Raw genomic sequence first — 22,646 nt, 5'->3', positions numbered from 1 at the left:
AGCTTGTGTAAAGATTTTCTTTTGGAAATATCTGACGGCCCTGTCAACAAGTAATTACAAAAAATGCAATATATATCATTTAAACAAAACAACTTGAACATATTTTCTCTATGAGCAAAAATTATGTCTCAAAATGTTTGTGGATTTCATTGTCCCCACAAAACATGAGGATATTACTGTTATAACATTCAGGTTTTTCAGATATTGTAGAAGAATCTTGTCATATTGGAATGGCACTCAGCTCTGGAACATCATTAGGAACTGCTGATCATTTTGAACGTTTCCATTTATAACCATAAATATGCAAGACCTCTTTGTATTTTCAGTGCATACATATATTATTGCATCTACCAGTCATATCGATAATGACGAGTTCGTTAAAGCCTGTCACAGACGCATAAACAGAAATCAATGCTGGATTCGGGAGCATTATTTCGTGCTTATTTTCTTGACAGACGACCAACAAAATCACAAATTGGACTAATTTACTAGTTTTGGGTTAGTCAGGCTGTTTTGAAGACATCTGTAGCATTCACACCAAGAGTTTGTGACCGTTTCTTTTTCATCCCAGTTTAGGTCAGTGCATTATAACAAGCAATGGGGTTCATGGTGAGATATTTGCTGGCTCTTTTTTTCGGTTTGTGTTGTGGGATGGGTGAAGAGTAACGACTGTTTGTTTCTAATGCCAATTCTTAGGACGGAGAAAACTTAAGAGCTCAGTCTTAAGGAAACAGACTCATCACATACTGTATTTACCGTCTGAATTTGATACCACTTTGTTCTTTTACAGGCCAGTATTGCCTTCTTGAATGTTTGTGACCACAACCTGCTTTTTAAATGACAATATGTTGCTGTTCTTCAATAACTGACTGATCATAAATCCTCCAATTTGAAATGTCTGTTGATAGGCACAGACTGCTGAGTCGTACTTTAACAGTGAATTTGGGAAGCATACTGTTAGTGTTAGTGACGAGGATTCAAACTGATAACTGCTCCATGTTACGATGCACTGACTAGAGTCTTAAAAATCTTCCTCCCGCCCCGCTCTGCTACTACGACCTAGCCTCCGTTTTGGATTTGACGATGGTGATGACGCTGGTGGCACCTACTTTACCGGGGATGAGGGGCCCTATGACAGAGGCCATGGGTCCCCTGGCTGAGGTGACGGGGTTGCGGGCCACAGTCCTGGCAAAGCTCTGCAGGGCTTCATACTTTGAACGCAGAGCGTCCAGCTCCACCTTCATGCTGGCGTTCTCTGTGGCCAGCTTGTCCACTTCCTGCTGCAGCTGAGCCTTCTGCTTCTCCAGCTCCTCTTTCTGGGTGACACGCTTCACCCGGCAGCTGGCAGCGTAGCCCCGGTTCTTCAGGGTACGCCGCCGCTGCTTCAGCTGAAGGATTTCCTCCTTCGTCAGGCCCCGTAGGTGCTGGTTCAGCTCCCGCACCGACATGGTCACCAGTTCGTCGTCTGTCAGGCTGGTGCCATTTTCCCCTGGCTCCCGCTTCACCTGGGGGAAAGGGATTAGTTAGTGCTGGTTTCTATACTAACGTTTAACATTGGCATTTAAAATTCTTCACACTTTGTGTGTTATGATACCACGTTTTGCTCCTCGATATCAATTCCTGAATTTTGCACATCTGCCGATACCAAGTAACAGTCTGAAACTTATTTCAATTTGATTTCAAGTGGGCCAGACCAGTTAAACTACTTCACTGTAACCTATAAATAACAATACATGTAAATGTCCTCCCTTTTAGAGGAAGAAGTCAAACAGTCTGAAAAACCTTTAAAGGATTAGGATTTACAAAACAGATGATGAACAGCCTGCGGTGCCAATTTTACCAATACAAATCAGGAACAGCAGTGCATTGTACTGGAAAACTGGAATGAATGAGCGCAGGTTGGTTCTGTCCTGCAGGTCATATGTTTGACACCCCTGAACTAAGCTGTTAATAATACATTTGTATGGAAGCACTCTGCTTAACTTAGCCATCTAACAAACACCATGCTCAAACTGTGAAACAAATCTTCTACTCCCATCAAAGAAGAACTACAAATCCCACAACACGTCTCAGTACTCAATACTGCTGCTTCTTTTATTGAAACTTTTTCACATAGAACCTTTAGCAGCATTTTTGATTGGTTGGCACCATTCAAACACTCAAAAATTAAATGCACAAATTGTACTCAGTTGTTTTGCCCCCCCCACCCCCACCCCCGAGCTTAAAGTAGCTCCACACAGCTGACATGATGACCGAGCTGCTGACATGTCTCAGTCACGTTCTGCTGTTCACTAGAGCCTGACTGATATATCAATCAATCCTTATTATTGTATATCACAGCAATATCGGTATTGGCATATATAAAGGTGTGACCAATTAAAATTTGATATGTTATTTTGTTATGTATTTCAGTTTTTCCTGTTAGTTATAATTATTAAAAAGGCTGGTCAAAGTTTACTGTCAGAGCTACTGTTAAACTGATTTTACAGTTTAACAATAATCCTGTGTTACATCCATAACTTGGATCAAAGCTGTCCCCAGATGTGATACAATTCCTATCGTTGTTGTATGATTTGGCTCAAGATGAAGCAATTTGGTTCAAGGGATGATGCTGGGAAGTACCGGGGTCCCGTTTTGAGGCTAATAAATTGCATGATCAGTGCATAGACCCGATCCAGTATTTTAGGCTATACTGAAAGCATTTCCAGTATGAGAACAATTATAAATTTAATCATGTGTCATGCATGCTAATTACCTTCAAGGCCTTGTTTCCCTTGTTTGTGGTAGTCATGCCACAAGAGCCGCGTCCACCTGTACTGCTGGTTTGTCTGTGGATAAGAAAAGTCATCGTCAGTATATAAAACCATTTCTGCAGAATACACAAGAAAGTATTTTCTGGCCAAGAGGCTGCAGCATGACTAAGTCCTTCAAATACACAAGGCACAAAGTGGGTCAAGGACTTAACACTTCCTTGTAACTGATGCCAAGTCTGTTCAGCAAGTGGTACCTGGACTATTACTGCACCTGTCACTTTGAACAAACAACTTCATACCAGTTACATTCACCCCTCTTACACTTGAATCCTGCCCTGCATTCAAACTGCAGCCCGGCAAGTCTCAAGCAGGCTGACATTTAGTTGGCTGGCAGCGATTCACAATGATTTCTTGGAAAACAAAGCTCAAGTCACTTTCGTTAAGTGCAGCCTCTCAGAGGACGTGGACAGACTAAAACAAAGCCTTCAGCCTTTCTAATGAACTTACAAGCTTGGCTGAAACACATTCACAAGACGGACACGGGGCAGGCTTTCCAGTTGAGACGGTCACACCTGTCTAGATTTGGCTGCTGTGCAACTATAATCCTGTAAATCAATGAAAGAGGGGTATGCTGTAACTACTGCAGAGGCTCCGCTGGCGTCCAGACTAACAGAGCTGCACTGCAGTTTATTCTGTCATGTCAGTACTGAGGGAACACCAAGAGAAGCTGTGCAGGCAAGAAATCTAACCTACTGGTGTTAAGACAGACAGAGGGTTGAGTGCCTTGCACCGTGTGAGCTCCGTCTCAGGATAAGCATGCACACAGACACACACACAGACACACACACACACAGTTGTGGCTCTGGGTGCTTTACACTACACACGGTAAATGCTGCGTCAGCGACACAGGCACCCACCACAGTGAGCCCAGCCAGCACATTGCCTCTGTAAGCTGATTTACACAGCCCAGCAGAGTGTGTTTGTGCTGAGCACATAAACAAATGCATGTGGGCTCTTACAACTTTTTAGCATCAAAACAGGAAATAAAAGAATCCCCCCCTTCAAAAAAAAAAGAAAATCCTAAAAGACTACTGTCAAGCGAGTGCATGTGTTTACAGCTTACACGTCCGCTAAGCTAGTAATCATGTATATGTATGATGTGTGCAAAGAAGCTCAAAGAGCCATGGGGGAAAAAAAATAATAGAGATGAGACGTAGCTCTGAAGTGCACTAAGATGGCCAGGATATTTCCATGGCAACAAAGGGGTGCTACAGGTGGACTGGTCACCTGAGCCAAACAGGGAGAGACAGACGCTTGTTAAAAATGACCTGAATACGACACTATCACACAGGCTGGGGACATAACATGAGGTCAGATTGTGACTCGCATTCTTGATGCTTCCACTTCAAAAAGTCCTCTGGCTCCTCATAAAACGGCAATGTTTCCCTGCGCTGCAGATGCCTGTATAAAAAAAGGCCTTTCACGTTCTGCGGAGGACTTTTTAAATGTGATACTTTCATCCCTGTTGGGCTGGCTATGAATAGCTGACTGATAGTAACACCTACCTTTCACCGGCCTTTGTGGTGACTCATTTCCAGTAAGCATTTGGACCACAGATGCAAAACATAATGGGATAATGGTCTGCCTGATGATGCACAGATAATGGACAAATAGACAGGAAAGTACTCCACTAATAGCTGCTGGGATGAGAGCAGAAAAAAAGCTGCTTCTTCCAAATTTCATGTAAGCCTATCATTTTCCCCTCAGCCGCCTAGACCCAACATTGTTCAATAACCAGTTGGAATCTTGAAAATGCAGCGAGATGGCACATTGTCCAGGTTGAAGAGGCGTATTCGGTCACACAGCTGTGCAGGGTAACATAGTAGGCATGGCTTGGCATGGCTGAAAGCTCGCCATATGACACTGTGTGGAAGGATTGCGCCCAGGCTGCAACCCTCCAGCACAGGCTGCTGCCAACAGACGGCTACCAATGACAGGGCATGGCAGCACTACACAGACAAGGTCCAATGCACAGCTGCTCCCTTCCACTACCAGGCATGTCATACCTCACAGAGACAAAGAGGCCTGCTCACACAAACGCACACAGAGGGAAAGAAAGGAAAAACACACCTGTAATTTTCCAAAATAAAAAAGTGACAGGGAAATTTCAGACTTGCAGCACTGATTTGCCACAAAATGCCCTCAAATTTGACGAGTTCACCCCTTGTCTTCCTTGCACACATGTATTGCCTCGGGATGCACAAAAATATCTGCACGTCATCATATCGGCTGATAAAGGCTTTAAAATTAAATATTGGTATAAGGGCTACAACTAAGAGTTATTTATTATCTGATGATCATTTTCTTGATTAATCAATTAGCCTAGTTGTTTGGTCCATAAAATGTGAGAAAATGGTGAAAAATGTCCTCAAACGTTTTGTTTTGCCATAACCCAAAGATTACAGTTTATTGTCATAGAGGACTAAAGAAAACGGAACATATTCAAATATGAGAGCTGAAATCAGTCAATTTGGACATGTTTTATTAAAAAATGACCCAAAATGATTAACTGATTATCAGAACAGCTGGCTATTAATTTGATAGTTGATTAATAACTGATTCATAGATTAATCATTGCAACTTAAATCAGCCTGACATAAACATTTCATCATGAGATGATGCTTTAATTACGCACACATAACGGGAGGATGTCTATGGTGTGGAGGTTTTCTGAAGTGTCTGAAACAGACAGCAAAGTCGCTATTTTGCGAGGATTGCTCAGTGTCTGTCACACAAGGAGACGAATCACCTTCCTGCAACACTATAAATTTAATTGACCGTATTAAGACCAGTCATCCTCATCACTACAACGAATCTATGACGAACAAAGGGAAACAGGCAACAGTGGAAAAAAACGCAGCAGCAGTTTTGTTATTTTGCCAAATGAATATGTACATTTTGAAAAGCTTTGAATTTTATGTCTGCATCTGCCAGTGGGCCATCACAATAAGAGAGGCATAATTAGAGATACATCCATATACTTTTTTCAGTTCCAGTCTTATATCTGAATTTGGATACCTACCAAAACCAATACTGTCCTGATACCGGTGCTCCTTTTACTTGATGTTTTTTATTAATATTATCAGTAGTGGTAGTAGTAGTAGTAGTAACATTAGATTGTAAGTGAACTTCAATGTGGGGCACTGCAGGATTCTGGCTTGTGACATTCACATGTACAGCTAGTAGGCTGAGAAACATTTGCATAATTTCCCATGATGCATTATTCAGAGTTCAAGTTGGCTATTTTATGTTCCAAAATGCAAATGTTAGTCTATGTTAGTGGTTGTAATGTGTTTTGCCATGTGTTTGTCTTAATAAAGGTGGTGATGGTGGTTCATGCCGGTCATTTCTGTGCTGGTTTCTCGTTAGACCACGAGTGAGGTGGCTATTAAATTTCTTCAGTCCAGCTGTATCATATACAATTTAGAACACATTTTCCTTATATTGGGCTAATTTAAATTGCAGAAAACATGTGGCAGACACATGGCATTGTGGAATTTAGATAGCAAGTCTGATACCTGATGAATGCCTCATGTCAACATTTGGCCCCAAGACTCTGAGGAATCTGACTGGCCCAATTTCAAGCCATAATAATATATTACCTCTACTACAGGAGAGACATGGTGCTCTCTGAAATTAGGTGAGAAAAATATGTGCATACATATTAGCAAATGATTTTGAAAATACTGGCAAAAGTCCAATATCGTGCACCCCTTGTATCACCTCCTATGAGGGATTTCAGGTCTTTTTTTGGTGCCTTAGCAAAAGGAGCAGGAGGCGAAAGCTGCGGTTTGGAGCACAGGGGCAGCAGAGGAGGCAGGGAGCAAGTGCAGGGACACAGACGTCTTTTGTAGGTGCTTGCTGAATTTTTATGAATCGCCTGGAAGAACGCTGACAAATCAGAGCTGATTGCTTGTGGAGGAGAGACATCACACCCACAGGAAATAGAAATCGCTGAGTGTGGTCACCCAGAGAAAGAGAAGGAGGGGATGGTGAGGGAGACGGACAGAGGAGGAGAGAGGGTGAGAAGAGACGGAGAGAGAGCAAACAGCCTTGTGAAAAAAACGCACGCTCAACACATTTGGAGGAGCTTGAGAAGAAGATCAGGTTGAGGGGGGAAAAAAATTACTGATCTCAGCAAGGACCAAAAACCAAGGTGCCAATGAGGAAGTTGTGAACTTGAACTAACACGACACGAGCAGCAGCCCAGTCAACCTTCAAAAGCTGTCTGTGTTCATCTAAATCTATAGAGGGCAGCTTGCGAAGGTGGGGTCGGCTTAGGTTGAGACTGGCGGGGGTGGTGGGTGGGTGGGGGGCTCTGGTGGGATAAATGCTGATGTGACATGATAGGTCCGGCCTTGAGCCTGTGTCATGCTTTAATGATCTCATCCCCTCCACAGGATCTCTCCAGGGGGGCTGCCAAGGATGGACACCATTAGCTGGGGGACCCTTTGTTGAGGGGGAGCTGAGGCTACAGCATCCACGCACTGCGTCCCCCTGATGAATATTTATCACTGTCATTCGCTGCCTAAGGTGGGGGTGGGAGACGAGTGGGGGTGGGAGGCTGAATAAAGATGCTCAGGAGGTGATTCTTCAAGGATACATCCAAGGCTCTTCCATCAACGGCTGTCTCAAAATGGCGGTGGGATGGCGGGGGGCGGCTAGGGGAGAGGGGAGAGGGGGGCGGGTGGATTTCTGGTACTCGAGGTGGCACGCATGGTGGTTCAGGGCTGCAGGGAGAGCCGGCTCCACTTGACAGCAGTGTAACAAGATTATCAGGGCCATAAGAGCAAACAAAAACCCCAGCAACCTGCCTCAGAATCCAGATTACGACAGAGCCTGCTCTCTGCATACTAAACACGGCTGGGAAGGACTAACGGGGCGCAGGCTTTACTCAGACATGACAGTGGAGTGCATATCACACGACTAATCACATGCACATGTATCCACACGGAGACAGATCACCAAAACCGCACAAGCACATATAAATTTAACTTGTCATGATCGATTCTTGAAAAGAAGCGTCCGAGCACTTGGCACTGGCAGCTTGCTAATGAAGTGAATAAAACTAGACAGTGGAGGTGCATGCTGATGAAAGACTGTTTTCAGGAAAGCACGGGCAGCATCCAACAACAGCAACTCACTTCAGTGAAACTAACAGCTGAATATCATCTCATACCAAACAATGCATATCGCTCCAAACGAGAAGGCCGACAATGTGGCTCATTCTGCTCATATGCCGGAGTTTAATTTCGTTCCTCTGCAGTAGAGCTGCAGCGATTAGCAGATTAATCGATTAGGTGTTAACTACTGAATGAATCAGCAACTGCTTTGATTAAAAAAAAATCTCTCATTTCAGGTTTAAAATGAGTATATTTTCTGGTTTCTTTTCTCTGCTATGAGTAAAGTGAACATTTTTGGGGTGTTGAATACAAAGAGTTCTCATACAGCTGTAGCCTAAGTTCCTTTGTTCTTTTTAAACACAAATAAGTCACGGACACGTGCTGCAGACATGAAGACCCTTTTAAATCCAGCAACGTTATCACCGTCCCTTGAGATGTTTCACTGTTGACATTGTCATATGCTAATTCGGTAGACATCACACGACCCTGCTAGAACTTTAATCGGACCTAAAAAGTTGAGCCTGAAAAGGCCCAAGTCTGGCAAATTTCTGTCTGATCCCGACCCGAACCCATGCCTCATTAGAATATTTCAACCCAAACCCGATGACAGCCTGATATTTTTCCCATATATAGTATGAACAGTAGGAGTTGGCAGTGACAGTGACAATACATAGGGGGAATCTGAATTGGCAACAACAAAACTGGGGCAAAAAATGAAAAGAAAAAAGAAAAAACCTACTACTACTACTGCTGCTGCTAATAATAATAACAATAATCATTACATTATTATACAGGCCAAACCTGCTATAAGCCCATTAAATATGTGAGAAATACGACTCAACCTGACTCAACCCCGTCAGGTCCTGTCCTGTCGGTTTTAGGCACAGATCTCAAGCTCTAAACCCGAGTAGGGATGTCAATGATTAACGATTAATCACAATTAAGAATTTAACTGATTTAAAGCTGCAACAATTAATCGACTATGAATCAATTATTGATCAAATTTTTTGATAATCGTTTAATTGGTTGAGCTATTAAGGAAAAAATATCAAACTGTGATTTCAGCATATTAAAGGTGAGTATTTCCTGGTTTCTTTACTCCGTTATGACAGTAAACTATATATGTTTGGGTCGTGGGCAGAACAAGACATTTGAGGGCGTCATCATGGGCTTTGGAAATCATTGATTGCAGCCCTAAACCAATTAAAAATGTATTAATCAATAGTTCTGCTGGAGCTTTTTGTTGAATAGGGAAACTAAAACTTAGAATGAGAAAAAAAGGAAAATGCAAAAAAAAAAAAAAAAGAAAAAGAAAAAATATGCACAAATTTGCAACCATAGTGTGGGCAAAACATTTGAGGATGACACCTCAGGCTTTGGGAAATGGTGATTAACATTTTTCACTGTTTTATGGACCAAACAACTAATCAATTAAGTAAGATTATTGCTTGATAATGAAAATAACAGGCCCCAACTGATATTGAATTTACAGGGCCAATACTGATATAAGGGAGTAAAAAAAAACCAATAGATATATCAGCCAATGTTATCTATCCTTAATATAATATAGCAAATATAGAACACACGCTGTATGTTTTCAAATTGGACAACATATGTGGCGATACGAATAGACAGATATAGCTGTGATAAGCCAATATCAAGCCGATAATATCGGTCGACTGATATATTGGTCAGGCTCTAAAAGATAATTGTTATTTGCAGCCCGTCTGTGTTATATTAAGTCCAGACTATAAAGGTTTACACAGCCAGGAGAAGAGACACAGGAGCTTTGGCCCAAATGTAAATTAGGCCTTCAATGATAGAATGGCTTAGCATCGTTCTCAATTCATTGTCTTTACAAACCCCGCACATCTCAGACGATTAACACAACACAAAAGAAGAGAGCTGGATGTGAAGTCAGTATGATCGCCTATTCAGTTTCCCTGATCAATAATGTACGAGACTTGTAGCCTCTCGCTCCATTATCATAGACTTTCCACAGGAAATAGAACGATGACGACCACAAAGATGCTGAAAACCACACGATGAGATAAGTATGTGAAAAAATAAGAGAGATGTCAGCACTTTCTCATGATGATTTGGCTCATTAATTCATACTTTGTGCTTATTTGTCCTCTTGTCCACTTGCTCCATCAGGGTTGAGATGCCCAATGCAGCCAGCCAACCTTGTCACCCCGTGTGCCATAAATAGCTGTTCTCAACACTTCACGCCTGATCAGAGCCACTACTTTTACTCCCTCCCTTCCAGTTTGGAGTTGAAAAGATCGCCTCAGATATTCAGATCTAATCATTCCTCCCTTCAGCTGAGTGAAGTCAATTATCAAGCACGCTGCATGTGTTGGGCGCCATTTAACTGCAAATTAAAAATCAGACTCCTCTGATAGCTCTGGAAGAGTTACTGGAAGACTGGTGTAAACTTGTGTATGGAGAAAACAGTGTGTGAGTGTGTGTGTGTGTGAGAGAAAGGTATGACGGGAAGAGGGGAGGGAAGCTATTAACTACTAAGTATTCAGAGCGTGAAATAAGAGTGACAAAAAGAGGGAGAGGGGAAATCATTCAGCAGCTTTCACAGAGAAATGTGATACGCTTGTAGTAGAGGGGAAATACTAAGCCAATACTTTTGACCATTTGGAGGTTTAGGTCAATGCTAAAATGCCTGCTTATGCCTGACCCTTGGTAGGTACAGTAGGACTATTATTGAAGGGTTGTTAGCAACAGTCTGCATGCTGCCCAATAATGTTCTCACCTGCAAATGAAGTCGCACAAGATTTACATGCTATAATCAACATAAAAAGGAATAATTTGTTCTGATATAAAAGTTGTGATTTGTGATTTTGTGCTGTTTATGCCAGAAATGCTAATTTCTCATATACCATTAATGATGATCTGAAGTGGGGTTGTAACTAGCCAATCATTATTTTCATTATTGAATAATGTGCTTATTATTATTATTATTATTATTATTATTATTATTATTATTATTATTATTATTATTAATTGTTTGGTTTATAAAAAGTAAAAAAAAAAATTCAATACCAGTAGCAATACCTGAACTATGGGAGCAAAAACGGTATCATGTTTCTTTTTTTATGGCTCCTGAATCGATTTTATATATATGCCTGTAATAACTTAGTACATTAGCTCGATGCTAACACATAATGGTAATTTGCGTTGACGTGCTAATAGTAATTATCATCGTGATCGCAGTAATATTATCTAAACGAATAGATCCATTTTACTTCACGTTTAACTTAAAATGACGTGCGCTCATACTTCAAGGGATACATTTCCTCTGCTCAGTGAAACAAACTGTACTCATCTCAGTACGTGCAGAATCGCATTACTTAAGAATCGCAACACACTGAGAATCAACACCCAAGTATGGTGATCGTATCATATTGGGAAATAAATGTATCATCCCAGCCCTGGTTTTTCCAATACCAATTTCAGGAAATCCATTTTAAAAAATGAAAATACATTACACATTATTTTACAAATATTTGGGTTCATCCTTCAGCTCCTTCTTCGTGCTCAAAGCAGTTTCATAACGTAAAAACACAAACCTATTTGCCACAATGTGGTTAAACTTATGTTGACTGTCCTCAGCTCTTTCGTTTTATGTTTCAACACAATGGCAAATTTCCACTCAAAGCAGTTTTACAGCATGAAAAATAAACCACAACTTTAACTTGTACTCAGGTACTAAGGTACTGAAATTTGTCATTGAATGACAATATTCAATGGCACTGAAGTAATTCTGTTAATGCCATAATAGTACCAAAGTTTGGTACCCAGCCCTATCAAAACCCAAAGACAAGCAGCAGATCCTCATATTTAAGAAACTGTTTGACATTTTTTCTTGAAAAATGGAGTGAAATGATTAATCAATTATCAAAGTAGTTGGCAATTAATTTTCTTTTAATCGAAAAATCAATTAATCACCGTTGCAGCTCTAATTTTAAAAAGACTGAACAAACAAACTCCCTGCTGCTTAATAAAACTAGGGGGAAATTTCATGTGTGCACATGATTAGACTCTCGTGTTATTTATTAGCACCTTAAACCTGGGCCAGTCCCTTTTGTAGCCTACACGATTCTAATTTTAATAACGCATTGCATTTTAACTAGACCCAGGGAAATTTTCAAGCTAATGTAAAATCATCAATCTAATCAACAAAATTAAAACTGACAAACCTAACCATGGATCTTTTTTGTAATACAGGATTAGATTAGCCTTCTAAGATTAAGGCAAATGTGTGCGATAACACTGTTGTTTATGCTCTCAAAAATTTTGAAAATGTTCCTAGTTTAGGTCATATTGCTCTATTTGATATTTATCTCAATGTTTCAGCTATTTCTGGTGGTAAGATAGAGACAGACAAGTGGTGATCAAAGCAGAGAAGTTAAATATATCTAGGTATTCAGTAACTTTAAGTAAGGGATGCACTGTAAATTTCTGGGCTGATAAATTATTGGGAGATAATGGGAAATTCATATAATATATATTGTGGCTTTAACAGTATGTCACAGCAGTTTTTTAATGTCTTTTAGAAGATTAAATAAATGAACATGAGGTGTGCAGAAACTACAGGTCATATGAATTTCTTTCTAAAATACAAAAAAAGTGAAATTATCGCTAATCATTACCATTATTAGAAGCAGGTAATTATCAGTTATCAGTATTTTCTGAAAGGACAATTCATATCATCCATTCTACTTAATGTAGCTTCCTGGTGCACGAAAACATCACATTTGATAATCATTCTTTTCTCCTCAACGGTTTACCTATATGACTGAACACTAATTATTTGTCATAATGTGAAAATACACCATAACACGATGTCCTATAATAAACGCTGGCACTGAAAAAGTCCCATATGGAACCAAGTAGGTTATACCAAGCAGAAGGGCATGTGGTACATTTATGTCTGGAATTTGCATCCAGTTCATGTGGTTTAAAGTGAAAACATGAATCACCACCCTCAAGGGATTTTGTATTTTCTGAAGTCACTGATAATGTGAAGCTTATTTAAAGGGACTCGGGTTAGACTGGTTTGCATTAACCAGTGTTTTCGATACATACAGAATCTATTTCTGAGCTCAGAAGCTGCTGTTTACTCTCAGAGCTGCTCTGTTAGTACAAGCAGTAGGACAGGAGAAAATTCTTCATTGGCCTTCCACAGCATCTGCCTGGAGGACTTGATTAAACAGGAAGAGAATAGCTCTTGATACTTCGGCCTTGCACTGGCAGAGGAAGTAAGGGTTGCAGGCAACCCACACACTGGCAAAGTATCCAGGAGCTTTACTACACTGGTTGCATACATATTAAATGCATATCGCATTGACTTAACATCTACAACACAGCATTTGCAGCACAAAAGGCTAAACTAGAGCAGTTCAGCACATTTTAATACCGAATTAACTCACATCTTTGACTGGTATCACTGCACAGCTATGATTCCTCTTCAATTGAAACACCACTCTGTGATAAGGCCATCAAACAAACAGAGCTCAGCAACATCACTGAATTAAAAACAAAGTAAAAAAAAAAACAAAAACAAATGTATCATCTTATTTTTCCTGTGGAGTGCTTTGATTCAAGTGCAGTCAGTCAGCAGAGTTATTACCTGAAAGAATGAAAGATTTTAATTTCTATTAATAACAGTGCCAGCGCTCAGTTCAAATTATACCAAGTGATTGATGATGTCTGCCCACAGGATATTTGATGGAGCCTCACACTTGATGTGGTTGTCCAAAGAAGAAGAAGAAAAAAAAAATCACAATTACATCACTCCAGAATACGATCTGAAATAACCATGTTTTCATTATCAGGAATTTTAACTCAGGTCTCCCTCACCTGATCACCGAAATCTGTGCAGTCCTCAGCGAAACCCTTCTCCTCTCAGCGCCTCACATATTTTAACCTGAACTAAAGCGTAGAGTACTGAAACACATTACTAATTTAATCACATATCAGACAGGGTATAAGAGGAAAAAGAATAGTTAAAAATATTATTTTGTAAGGTCCAAAGTTGAACTGTGTCCATCCAGATGAGCGGAAATATTCTTCTCGAGAAGAGTCTGAACCACAACCTGCTAGCCATACCCATAGACGGCATAGGTTAAAACCCTATTTAGTATAAAGTCTGTGGTTGAAGCGAGTTGTTTCCTCCCCGCCCCCTCCTCCCCAGACTCCAGGAAGCTCAGGCAGGCTGCAGGAACACTGCAGGTGTGCAAGACAGGTGCAGCTCTGTAAACTGACCATAACAAGCTACAGCAAGTCCTATGCCCGTGAGTTGATCAGCTGTTTATAACTGTCAAACGTCTGTTAATGGTCAGCTATTACCGTTATCCTGAAAACAAGAGGCCTCCGAAAACACGCAGTCTAGAGTTTGAGTTCGATGGCTACTGCCTGCCAGACTCCATTAACATACTGCTTAATTTAACCGTTCGAAACATCTACTCCATCTAACAGATTATTAATGAATCCTTACGACTCATGAACAGACACTAACTCATGTGGTGAACATTCAGCATTAATTTTTACTAATTAATGGGCAAACAAATCGAAATTTCAAAGGACGACACCGCAGCTGTAGTATTGTTGTCAGAGAAGCTAGTGTTTCAACTTAGCATGTTTCCTTGATTTCTGATGGCATATCATGGTTATTTTATGATTCATTACAGTAAATATATTACAGATTTCTCCTTTAACACACTGGTATAAGACCAGTACCTGCCAACAAGCAAACTTCAGGTTTTGTATGGGTAAGGAAAATATGGTGTTGGGACATCTACTACTCACCCTGTGTACCACAGCTAATTAATAAATAACCCAAAAAGATCAAATAAATAACTTAATGTTGTATTCAGCCATAGAGAATGACAAGGAAAGTTTTTATAGCTTTTATTTATGCCACTTTGATTTTGTAAATTAAGAGTATTTCGCTAAGTCACATTTGCTACATCTGATAAGTAAACAAAATGAACTCACAAAATGTCAAGAAATTAATCCCTCTTACACCTGTTTTCCTTATTAAACAGAACCTTCTGATTTCAAGTTTCTGTCTTTTACCAAACTAAGACGAGCTGTTGTAAACTCTATAAAACACACTTCATTTAAATGTGACAGATAGGAAAAAATAGATAGGTAAAACTCACCAAAACAGTCTTGACTAGTCTGTCCTCTGTTCTAACAGTCACCAACTCTGGTTTGGTTGTAAATCCATAATTCACAAAGTTAGATGAGAAATAGTTTCTGTTTTCTTCTCACTAGTTGTGGATGTGTACTGTGCCGCTCAATGCGAACGTGTTGCAGAGCAGCGGCTGTCATTGATGCAAATCATTAAATTAGCAAAACAAACTGACACCCCCTTACCCCTCCAAAAACACAACCGGCGATGGACTCAGCCAATCGCTGCTATGTTCGTCCAATCGCCCAACCCCACAGCATAAATCAGTCAGGTAGAGTAGGTAATATAATTGGGATTTAAATCCACGGTCATTTACAAAGAATCTGTTGCTTTTATCAAGAGCCAACAGGCACTACTACTTTAACGATCTGCTTGAGCTCCTTTCCAATGTGTTAGACACTGTATATCTTTAAACATGATGTCGCTATCTTTAATCTCCTTAAATTGTGTTTGTACATATCCAGCCCAGGACATATCAGAACATACAGAGAACATAGGGAATAATTTTGTCTCCTAAAACTCTCAGCAAAGCATGGAAACTGTTGATGTCTTCCTTTTGTCATCATTCACTAGTTTCATTTTGACTTAGCTTCTTAACCAACTATACGGTTAAATCACTTGTTTTTACTGTCAGTTCACCACTGATGTGTCTCAAACATTAATCAGCCAAGTTAAAAGTAGGTTACATGAAAAACATCAGCTAGTGCCCGGCTCTGCGCTTTATGCTCTCCATGTTCAGTCTGACATTGGCTAATCTAAATTATGAACACACAGAGAGCGGTAATGAACATGCCAAGTCTAACTGAAGTTCCAAACCGAAATTCATCAAACACACTTGCTACTCTGTCTGGATGAAAGTATTACTTTGAGAAGTAGAGCGGGCATATCGCAATGCTAAGCAATCATAATCCGCACCACACTTGCAAGAGGTTTCATCACCAACATTCCCTCCCTGTTGCAAAAAGGGGGGAAAAAAACTATATTGATCTTTTTCTCCCTTCCTTCCAGGCATTCCCATTTCCCCGTGCAGCTTAAGCAGCACTTTTGTGGACAAATCCCACATTTGTGTTCCTTTCTGGAGGCTATTAATTGTCCTGAATAGGCGTAACTACTCCCAAGGCACAGCTGTGTTGGCCATACAGAGGTGTTGGTGGCCAGACTGTGCTCCATGCTGTGTAAAGTCTTGCCTCGTGTTTCATCAACCTCAAATATCCTCTTCTACCCTCCACCGCCTGCCCATTCTGAGCAACGCCACTGGGTATGAGTTGTGCACTCGGTTCACCTCTGTGGCATCCAGCCTTATTCTGTCTTTGCTACCTCAATACAAGAGGCGATAAATCTCAGAGCTGATCTCCACCACTCCCTGCCTCCATCCACACACCATTGCCAGCCCCATCGGGCCCTTATATGGGCCCTCATCTGTTCTGGTTACCTGCAGAGAAAGGCAGAGATGGGCATTACGCTTTATTGCAAAGCCGAGCTTCTGATGTGGGGCTGGCCTGTCTGCTAAACACACTTCAATGCCCTGCTCGCATGAACAGAGATGATGAAATAAGTTGGATATCTGAGCAAGAATGGGCAACTTCTATCTGTTTAGCCCTGCCTATATATGCTCAACAGTTTCCAAGGTGACTTTTTGAAATTGCACAGAGATTCTCCATGGATAATTCATTACCTGCCCTCCATAAGCGTGCACTCTAATAGGCAGCAAATTTCATCATGTCACACAGAGGGAAACAAGAGCATCTGCCAACCCAAAATAAAAGAAATGAAGTGTTACACTGCATCAAATCATGTCACAAGCAAGCTGGTGCGTTACAGTTTTTAGCACACTAATCAATAACAAAAAAAAATAAAAGGTGTTTTAAGCTCAAACCTAAATACATATCCCTTACACCAGCATTTTATTTCACATACTACCTTAATTATGTGTTGTTTTCAACTTCCCATACAGCCCATAATTACACATGACCCAATTTAAACAGCCAGGACTCCATTATAACAACACAAGCATAATATATTGCTTATCATGCATTTTTAAAATGGATTTGACATCGCAGTTGACACTTAAGCACTTAGTCTAAATGTACTCACACCCTGTTTGTTGATGTACATCATGACAGCACTGCAATAAAATGCACATTCTCAGCTGAATGTAGATGAGGCTATTGATAAATGCATGATGGTCATCACTTGATGCTCATGGCTTGATGACTGACTTGCACGACAGATCAGCACCATTTCGATCCATCTCCTTAATAATAACGGCGGCTTAGTGATAAACATCGACCCTTATCCAGCGAGCAGACCTTTGTCCGGTGGTGCCATATTTCGGGGTGGATTCTGAGAACGTCTAAATACATCATTGTGATGATTCAGCACGATAAAAATACCGCTACTTGTTTGTTGGCTCTGGTAATAATAAAACAATAGTGTGGTTAACTGGCTGTGATATTAAAGCCAAGGACGGCGGGTTAGGTTTGCCTCTGCCATTGTTACAATTTAACCGGTGCTTAAATGAATTGTCACTTCAGGTGAACCAATTCAATAACGAAGCGATGGTCTGGAAGCATTTCTTCACAGATGTGATCCATGCATGCATTTAAAAGCCGCACAAAAGCACGACACACCGCTCACATTTAGCAATTCATCTTTGACAGCAATGTCATGAGGATAAAATAGTGGAAACCAACCTGATCTCGCTAAACCGCTGCCTCGGATTGCTCTTGCTCCTTTTCACAACGAGGTGATGAAGCAGCAGGTTTGAGCAGCAAGAAGCGCATGAGTTGACAAACCACCCAGAAGCGCTGCCGTCTGTGTGCGATACAGCCCGGGCAAACTATTTATTATCGCAAAAAAGCTACCTAGTTACACAGTTTTGACATTCCACGACTCTTGCCTGCGACCTCTCAACGCCTGCTTGTGAAAGTGGCAAACAACTCCCCGCCTACCAAACAAGCAGGCGAGGAAATCCCCGTGCTCAGCCTTCCTACTATAACTGTAGCATTACAGCAACAACAGCCGTTCCTCTACTGTAGGAGGGAAAAAGCGCCCTTTACGCACCAAACGGCTGTCCGTCCCACGACATCAAACCCAAAGTCTGAGTGACATGTTTTATTCGCAGCTCGGGACTGTGTACAAAAGATTAGCTGCCATCTCAGCATTGTAACAGCCCGACCGTTGTCAGCTCCCAAAGGCTACGCGAGCGCTTCTGCTAGACCCTTTCAAAATAAAGCCACCGCTCATAAGAACGCGTGGCTTACATTTTTTCCTCAATAGCTTTGGCTCATTTTCCAAACAGTCTTGACATGTTATTGTCACAACAGTGTCGTGGCGCATTGCAACTCTATTATACATCTGCAAAAGGCAGTAACTCGCCAAAAACATTTCATTCATGCTTTAAAGCCAAGTTATTGTGTCCGCACACTGGTCAATGCCACCAAAATGAACAGTTGTTTTGTCATCACGTAAGCCGTGTTGATCTAAATGTTTCCTGTTTTCAAAATGGCAAACAATCGTGGATATGTTGCATATATCAGTTCTGATCTACTGATTATTTACTGTATGATACAATAATGAAAGAAAGAATTATAATGCTGTTAACTCACACATTTTTCCTTTTTCAAAAATTGCGATTTGGTTCTGGTTCTGCCATTTGATTGTTGCACTTAGCCATGATTTCGATCATTTTGTGATTAGCTGTGCAGCCCTATACTACACAATACTGCAATTCACAGAAAAGGATAAGCACATTCCTGCGTAAACAGTAAATTTATTTGTGTGCTAATATGCACATGTAAGGTTGTAATGGTAAATACAGAGGCTGGGAAACTACACTTGTTTCCTCTCATCAATCTATGCAGTTGATCTGAAAAAAGATAAGTAAACTCTTAGCGTCATTTCAATGACGTGGATAAACTTAGTTTACTTAGGTTTACTTCCCACTACACCACTAGTTACACGTACTGTATCGGAAAGTTCACTTTTGAGCTTTCATGCAAATCATATTCAGCATATATACACATCATCATACACAGAAAAACTGCAACAAAACGACGCCCATGTGATTCACAGTTCATCACTGTCCCCTGGCAGGTCATTTACCAATTTAGCAGACATCGCAAACATGCCATGTCATAGACAGTTAATTAATACAAACAAGTTTTAAAAAGTTTGACAATTTCACAGAGTCAACGCATCAGTTTTGTTAATCGAGTGGTTATTGTGCAAATTGTAAACAACTGTACCTCTTTGAACTGTTGCGCACAAATGCCAAGACGCATGTAACTTGCTTGAAAGAATTAGAAATTCAAATCTGACAACAACAAACAAATAGTTCAGATAATGGACCTTAATACTTTGATACTACTACTACTACTACTACTAATAATAATAATAATAATAATAATAATAATAATAATAATAATAATAAGAAGAAGAAGAAGAAGAAGAAGAAGAAGAAGAAGAAGAAGAAGAAGAAGAAGAAGAAGAAGAAGAATTCGAGAATTGAGCCAAAGCGAACAGGAAAAAACTGAACTCGCTTGAGTAACGCGGACACTCTTATTTTGAAAGCCTTCCGTGGTCTTAATCATGCTAACTTGACGGGGGTAGATGTACGGAGCTAGGTATGCTAGCTCATGAAGCTAGCCGCGACCAGCTTGTCAGCGGCGAGGCGAAGGCATGCACACTCAGCATAACAACACCGCGACTCCGTTTGGTTTACAGACCCACCTGACTTCGAAATGACGCTCTCTGGAGTTTTTCTTTTCAGTCAATGTCCTCTTCTTACGGCGCGACGACGACGACCAAACATCAGAGACACAAATAAACGTCGGTTTCACTGACAGAAGCGATACTCGTGCTCTCCTTGTTGATTCCTTTCTCTTGTATCGAAGCCAGACGTCATCGTGTTTGGTCACGTGTCTTCATTCATGAAGGATCCTCTTTCCTCACAAGAAGAAACATTTTAACTAAAAATGTAACATATTGTTACACGTGCGGAAGTGTACTGCTGCCACGCCAAAAAAAGGAAAAAAAAGGATCAGTACCAGGATATAACGTGAGAAGTTTATTGTGTCTACAAGATGCTTTTTAAGTTATTTTCATGTTTTAACAATGCTTTTTCAGCAAAAATTAAATGTTATAATATATGTTTTCACGTTATTACAAAATACAAATGTATCACTTCATAACATTAATTTTAAAAAGTTTCTTGTCATAACAACAGTTTCTTGATAAAACAATATATGTTATAACATGAAACGTTTCACAAACACGATTATTCATAGATTTTTATAACAAGAAAAGCTAATGTGTTAAGTTTTTAAGTCGTAATAATGTGAAAATATCCTGTTATAATGATGAAAAACATCTTACAACAAGGAACTTTTCACGTTATAATGTGATACTGATCTGATATTGTTGATAAATGATATTTGTTTTTCTGGAGAGGCAGCAGCAACTGCTGTGTACACAGTACCTGCCTGATCATACTAATTAGGTGGCTGGAAATAAGTACTGCTTGCTACAATTAAATCCCATCTACCACATGTGGTTTTTTTTATCCTAATATTTAATAGTTCAGGGTTTTGCAAAACTCCTCATAGTTTAGTTTACATCACAAAATACAACATTTGGCACATTTTGTTCGAAAATTGTAAGAAACTATTTGAACAATATAGGATTGATTTTTATGAATTGTGTCATTGCTGTGTCCAGACCAAACAGTCTTACAAGACACTGTTATTTAGATTAACAGACCAGAAACCAGAGTAGCAAGTAATACTAAACAAATAAACCATCCTGCCATTTTTCAAGCTTTAGAAACAAGGGTAGCCAACTTACAAGCATTAAAATTAAACAAACATCCCATTCTGTCATCGTCAGTGCATCAGAACATTTCTGTACTTTCAGCGTTATTTTTCCAAACTTTAGAGACAATGGAAGGCATCTTCAGACATTTCATTTAATACAGATATCTCTAACTCACCAGAAAAAGGACGAAACAGAAGAAAACGTGATTCATTCTCAGTTTCTCCTAATTTGCATTATTTGCACAACCTGTTGTCCTCCTGAAGGTTTTAAATCTGACAACTTCAAGGGCCGAGGAAGGATTATTGTTCTCAGCTGTGCAACTAAAGACTTTGATAAGTTGTAACATAAGATTCAGGGCCACAACTGTGCTGGAATTTTATTTATGTACATAGATTTGATCTATTTGTGCTCATGCGGCATGATAAATTATCACTATATATATATATATTGTAACTCAGCTTCCTCAAAAATAGCAAGAAGCTCTTTAGCCACTGCAGAGTTGTGGTCTTGTTGACCCTGTTTTCTGACATATTAAGTAATGATTCCACCGTCTTATTGTTGCACATTTTCTCCTTATTGAACCCAGAATCCAACTCATACCATCATGAAGAGCTAAAATAAAATAGGAGCAAACTCATGAGTGCCTAAAAAACAGCATGTGTGCGTTCTGTGTACAATCTGCTATTTTACATTCTCTGAATCCTCATGTCCCTCAAGCATAATTTAATATTGAAGAGACATATGCATCATAAAGCTATGAGTAAATAAAATGCCTAAGATCTTTACATATTTTAAACTTGTTGACAATAGACCCTAATACTCTCTCTGATGGCTTCTTTTACTTTATTGCAGAAAGAAAGCAGAAGCACTTTAAGTTAAAGGGAAGAAAAAAAAAACTTTATGCAAACAAAAAGTGCTGTGCACATCAGATTAATTATTTACTAAAGGAATTTTTTCAAGTCGTCTTTGTTTTTCAGTGGTGATAAAGGCTGTACTGTGGACTTTAGTATGTGTAATTTTACCTTGAGTTTTTGGTGTTGTTACATTCAGTAAATCTAACTTTGACAGCTACAATTATAAACAAAGATAAGAACAATAGATAAGTACTTTTCTCCTATATACTCACGATCATATACATTTTTAAGATTCCCCCAATTGCACTAATTTAAATAACAGAAATTGAATAATCTTATTGTTATAATTAGTGTGACTATTTCACCCTTGTTTGCTTGGTTTTATGCACGTATCATGTTAAATTCTGCACATCATGATTGTTCTGTCCTTGTATGTATTATCTAAGTTTTTATCGTTGATGTATCTGTAAAGTAAACTGTTTTGTCTGGACGTTACCCTAAAATAATTCTGTATTGTTGTGGAGCAGCCTGTAGGAATGAATGTGCTGAAGAGTGTACATATATTTCACCAAACATCATCATCAGCATCAACAATCTATCAAACCGAACTCTCATGATCCTCTTCAAATCAAGACAGTGAGTCAAATTTCAGTGTTTGATCATTTGTGTTGCATTTAAATGCTTGTTTTCTGTTTCCTGGTGTTTCCTGACATACAGTACGCTGCCAACATTTATTGTGTTGCTGCCATCTTTGCCTCACTGCTTATGAGTTAAAATAAAATTAAATAGTTACTGGTTGATCAGTATATAAACCTAAATACACAATATC

General features: G+C 39.8%; 1 protein-coding gene across 3 annotated transcripts; it reads right to left on the bottom strand.

The window, feature by feature from the left end:
- LOC146309484 (transcription factor MafG) lies at positions 1–22,606 on the bottom strand. Of its 3 annotated transcripts, none has more exons than XM_084743541.1 (3): positions 19,881–22,606; positions 2,756–2,828; positions 1–1,505 (listed from the first exon to the last, which is right to left on the bottom strand). In XM_084743541.1, exons 2-3 carry the CDS (start codon positions 2,789–2,791, stop codon positions 1,053–1,055), a joined length of 489 nt encoding a protein of 162 aa, XP_084599667.1. In that variant the 5' UTR covers positions 2,792–2,828; positions 19,881–22,606; the 3' UTR covers positions 1–1,052. The 3 variants fall into 3 exon arrangements, with proteins under 3 accessions (XP_084599667.1, XP_084599669.1, XP_084599668.1); XM_084743543.1 differs by lacking the exon at positions 19,881–22,606 and adding an exon at positions 18,213–18,322; XM_084743542.1 differs by lacking the exon at positions 19,881–22,606 and adding an exon at positions 17,843–18,206.
- Between the last annotated feature and the right edge of the window lie 40 nt (positions 22,607–22,646).

The sequence above is a fragment of the Lutjanus erythropterus genome, chromosome 19 (genome assembly GCF_056507025.1).
Source record: "Lutjanus erythropterus isolate fLutEry1 chromosome 19, fLutEry1.hap2, whole genome shotgun sequence".
Classification (NCBI taxonomy): domain Eukaryota; kingdom Metazoa; phylum Chordata; class Actinopteri; order Lutjaniformes; family Lutjanidae; genus Lutjanus; species Lutjanus erythropterus.
This window is presented reverse-complemented; position numbering and strand designations above follow the sequence as displayed.

Coding starts and splice junctions, on each gene's coding strand:
- LOC146309484 (XM_084743541.1), bottom strand. CDS start 2,791: ATGACTACCACAAACAAGGGAAACAAGGCCTTGAAG. Junction 1,506..2,755: donor AGGGAAACAAGGCCTTGAAG/GTAATTAGCATG, acceptor CCTTTCCCCCAG/GTGAAGCGGGAGCCAGGGGA.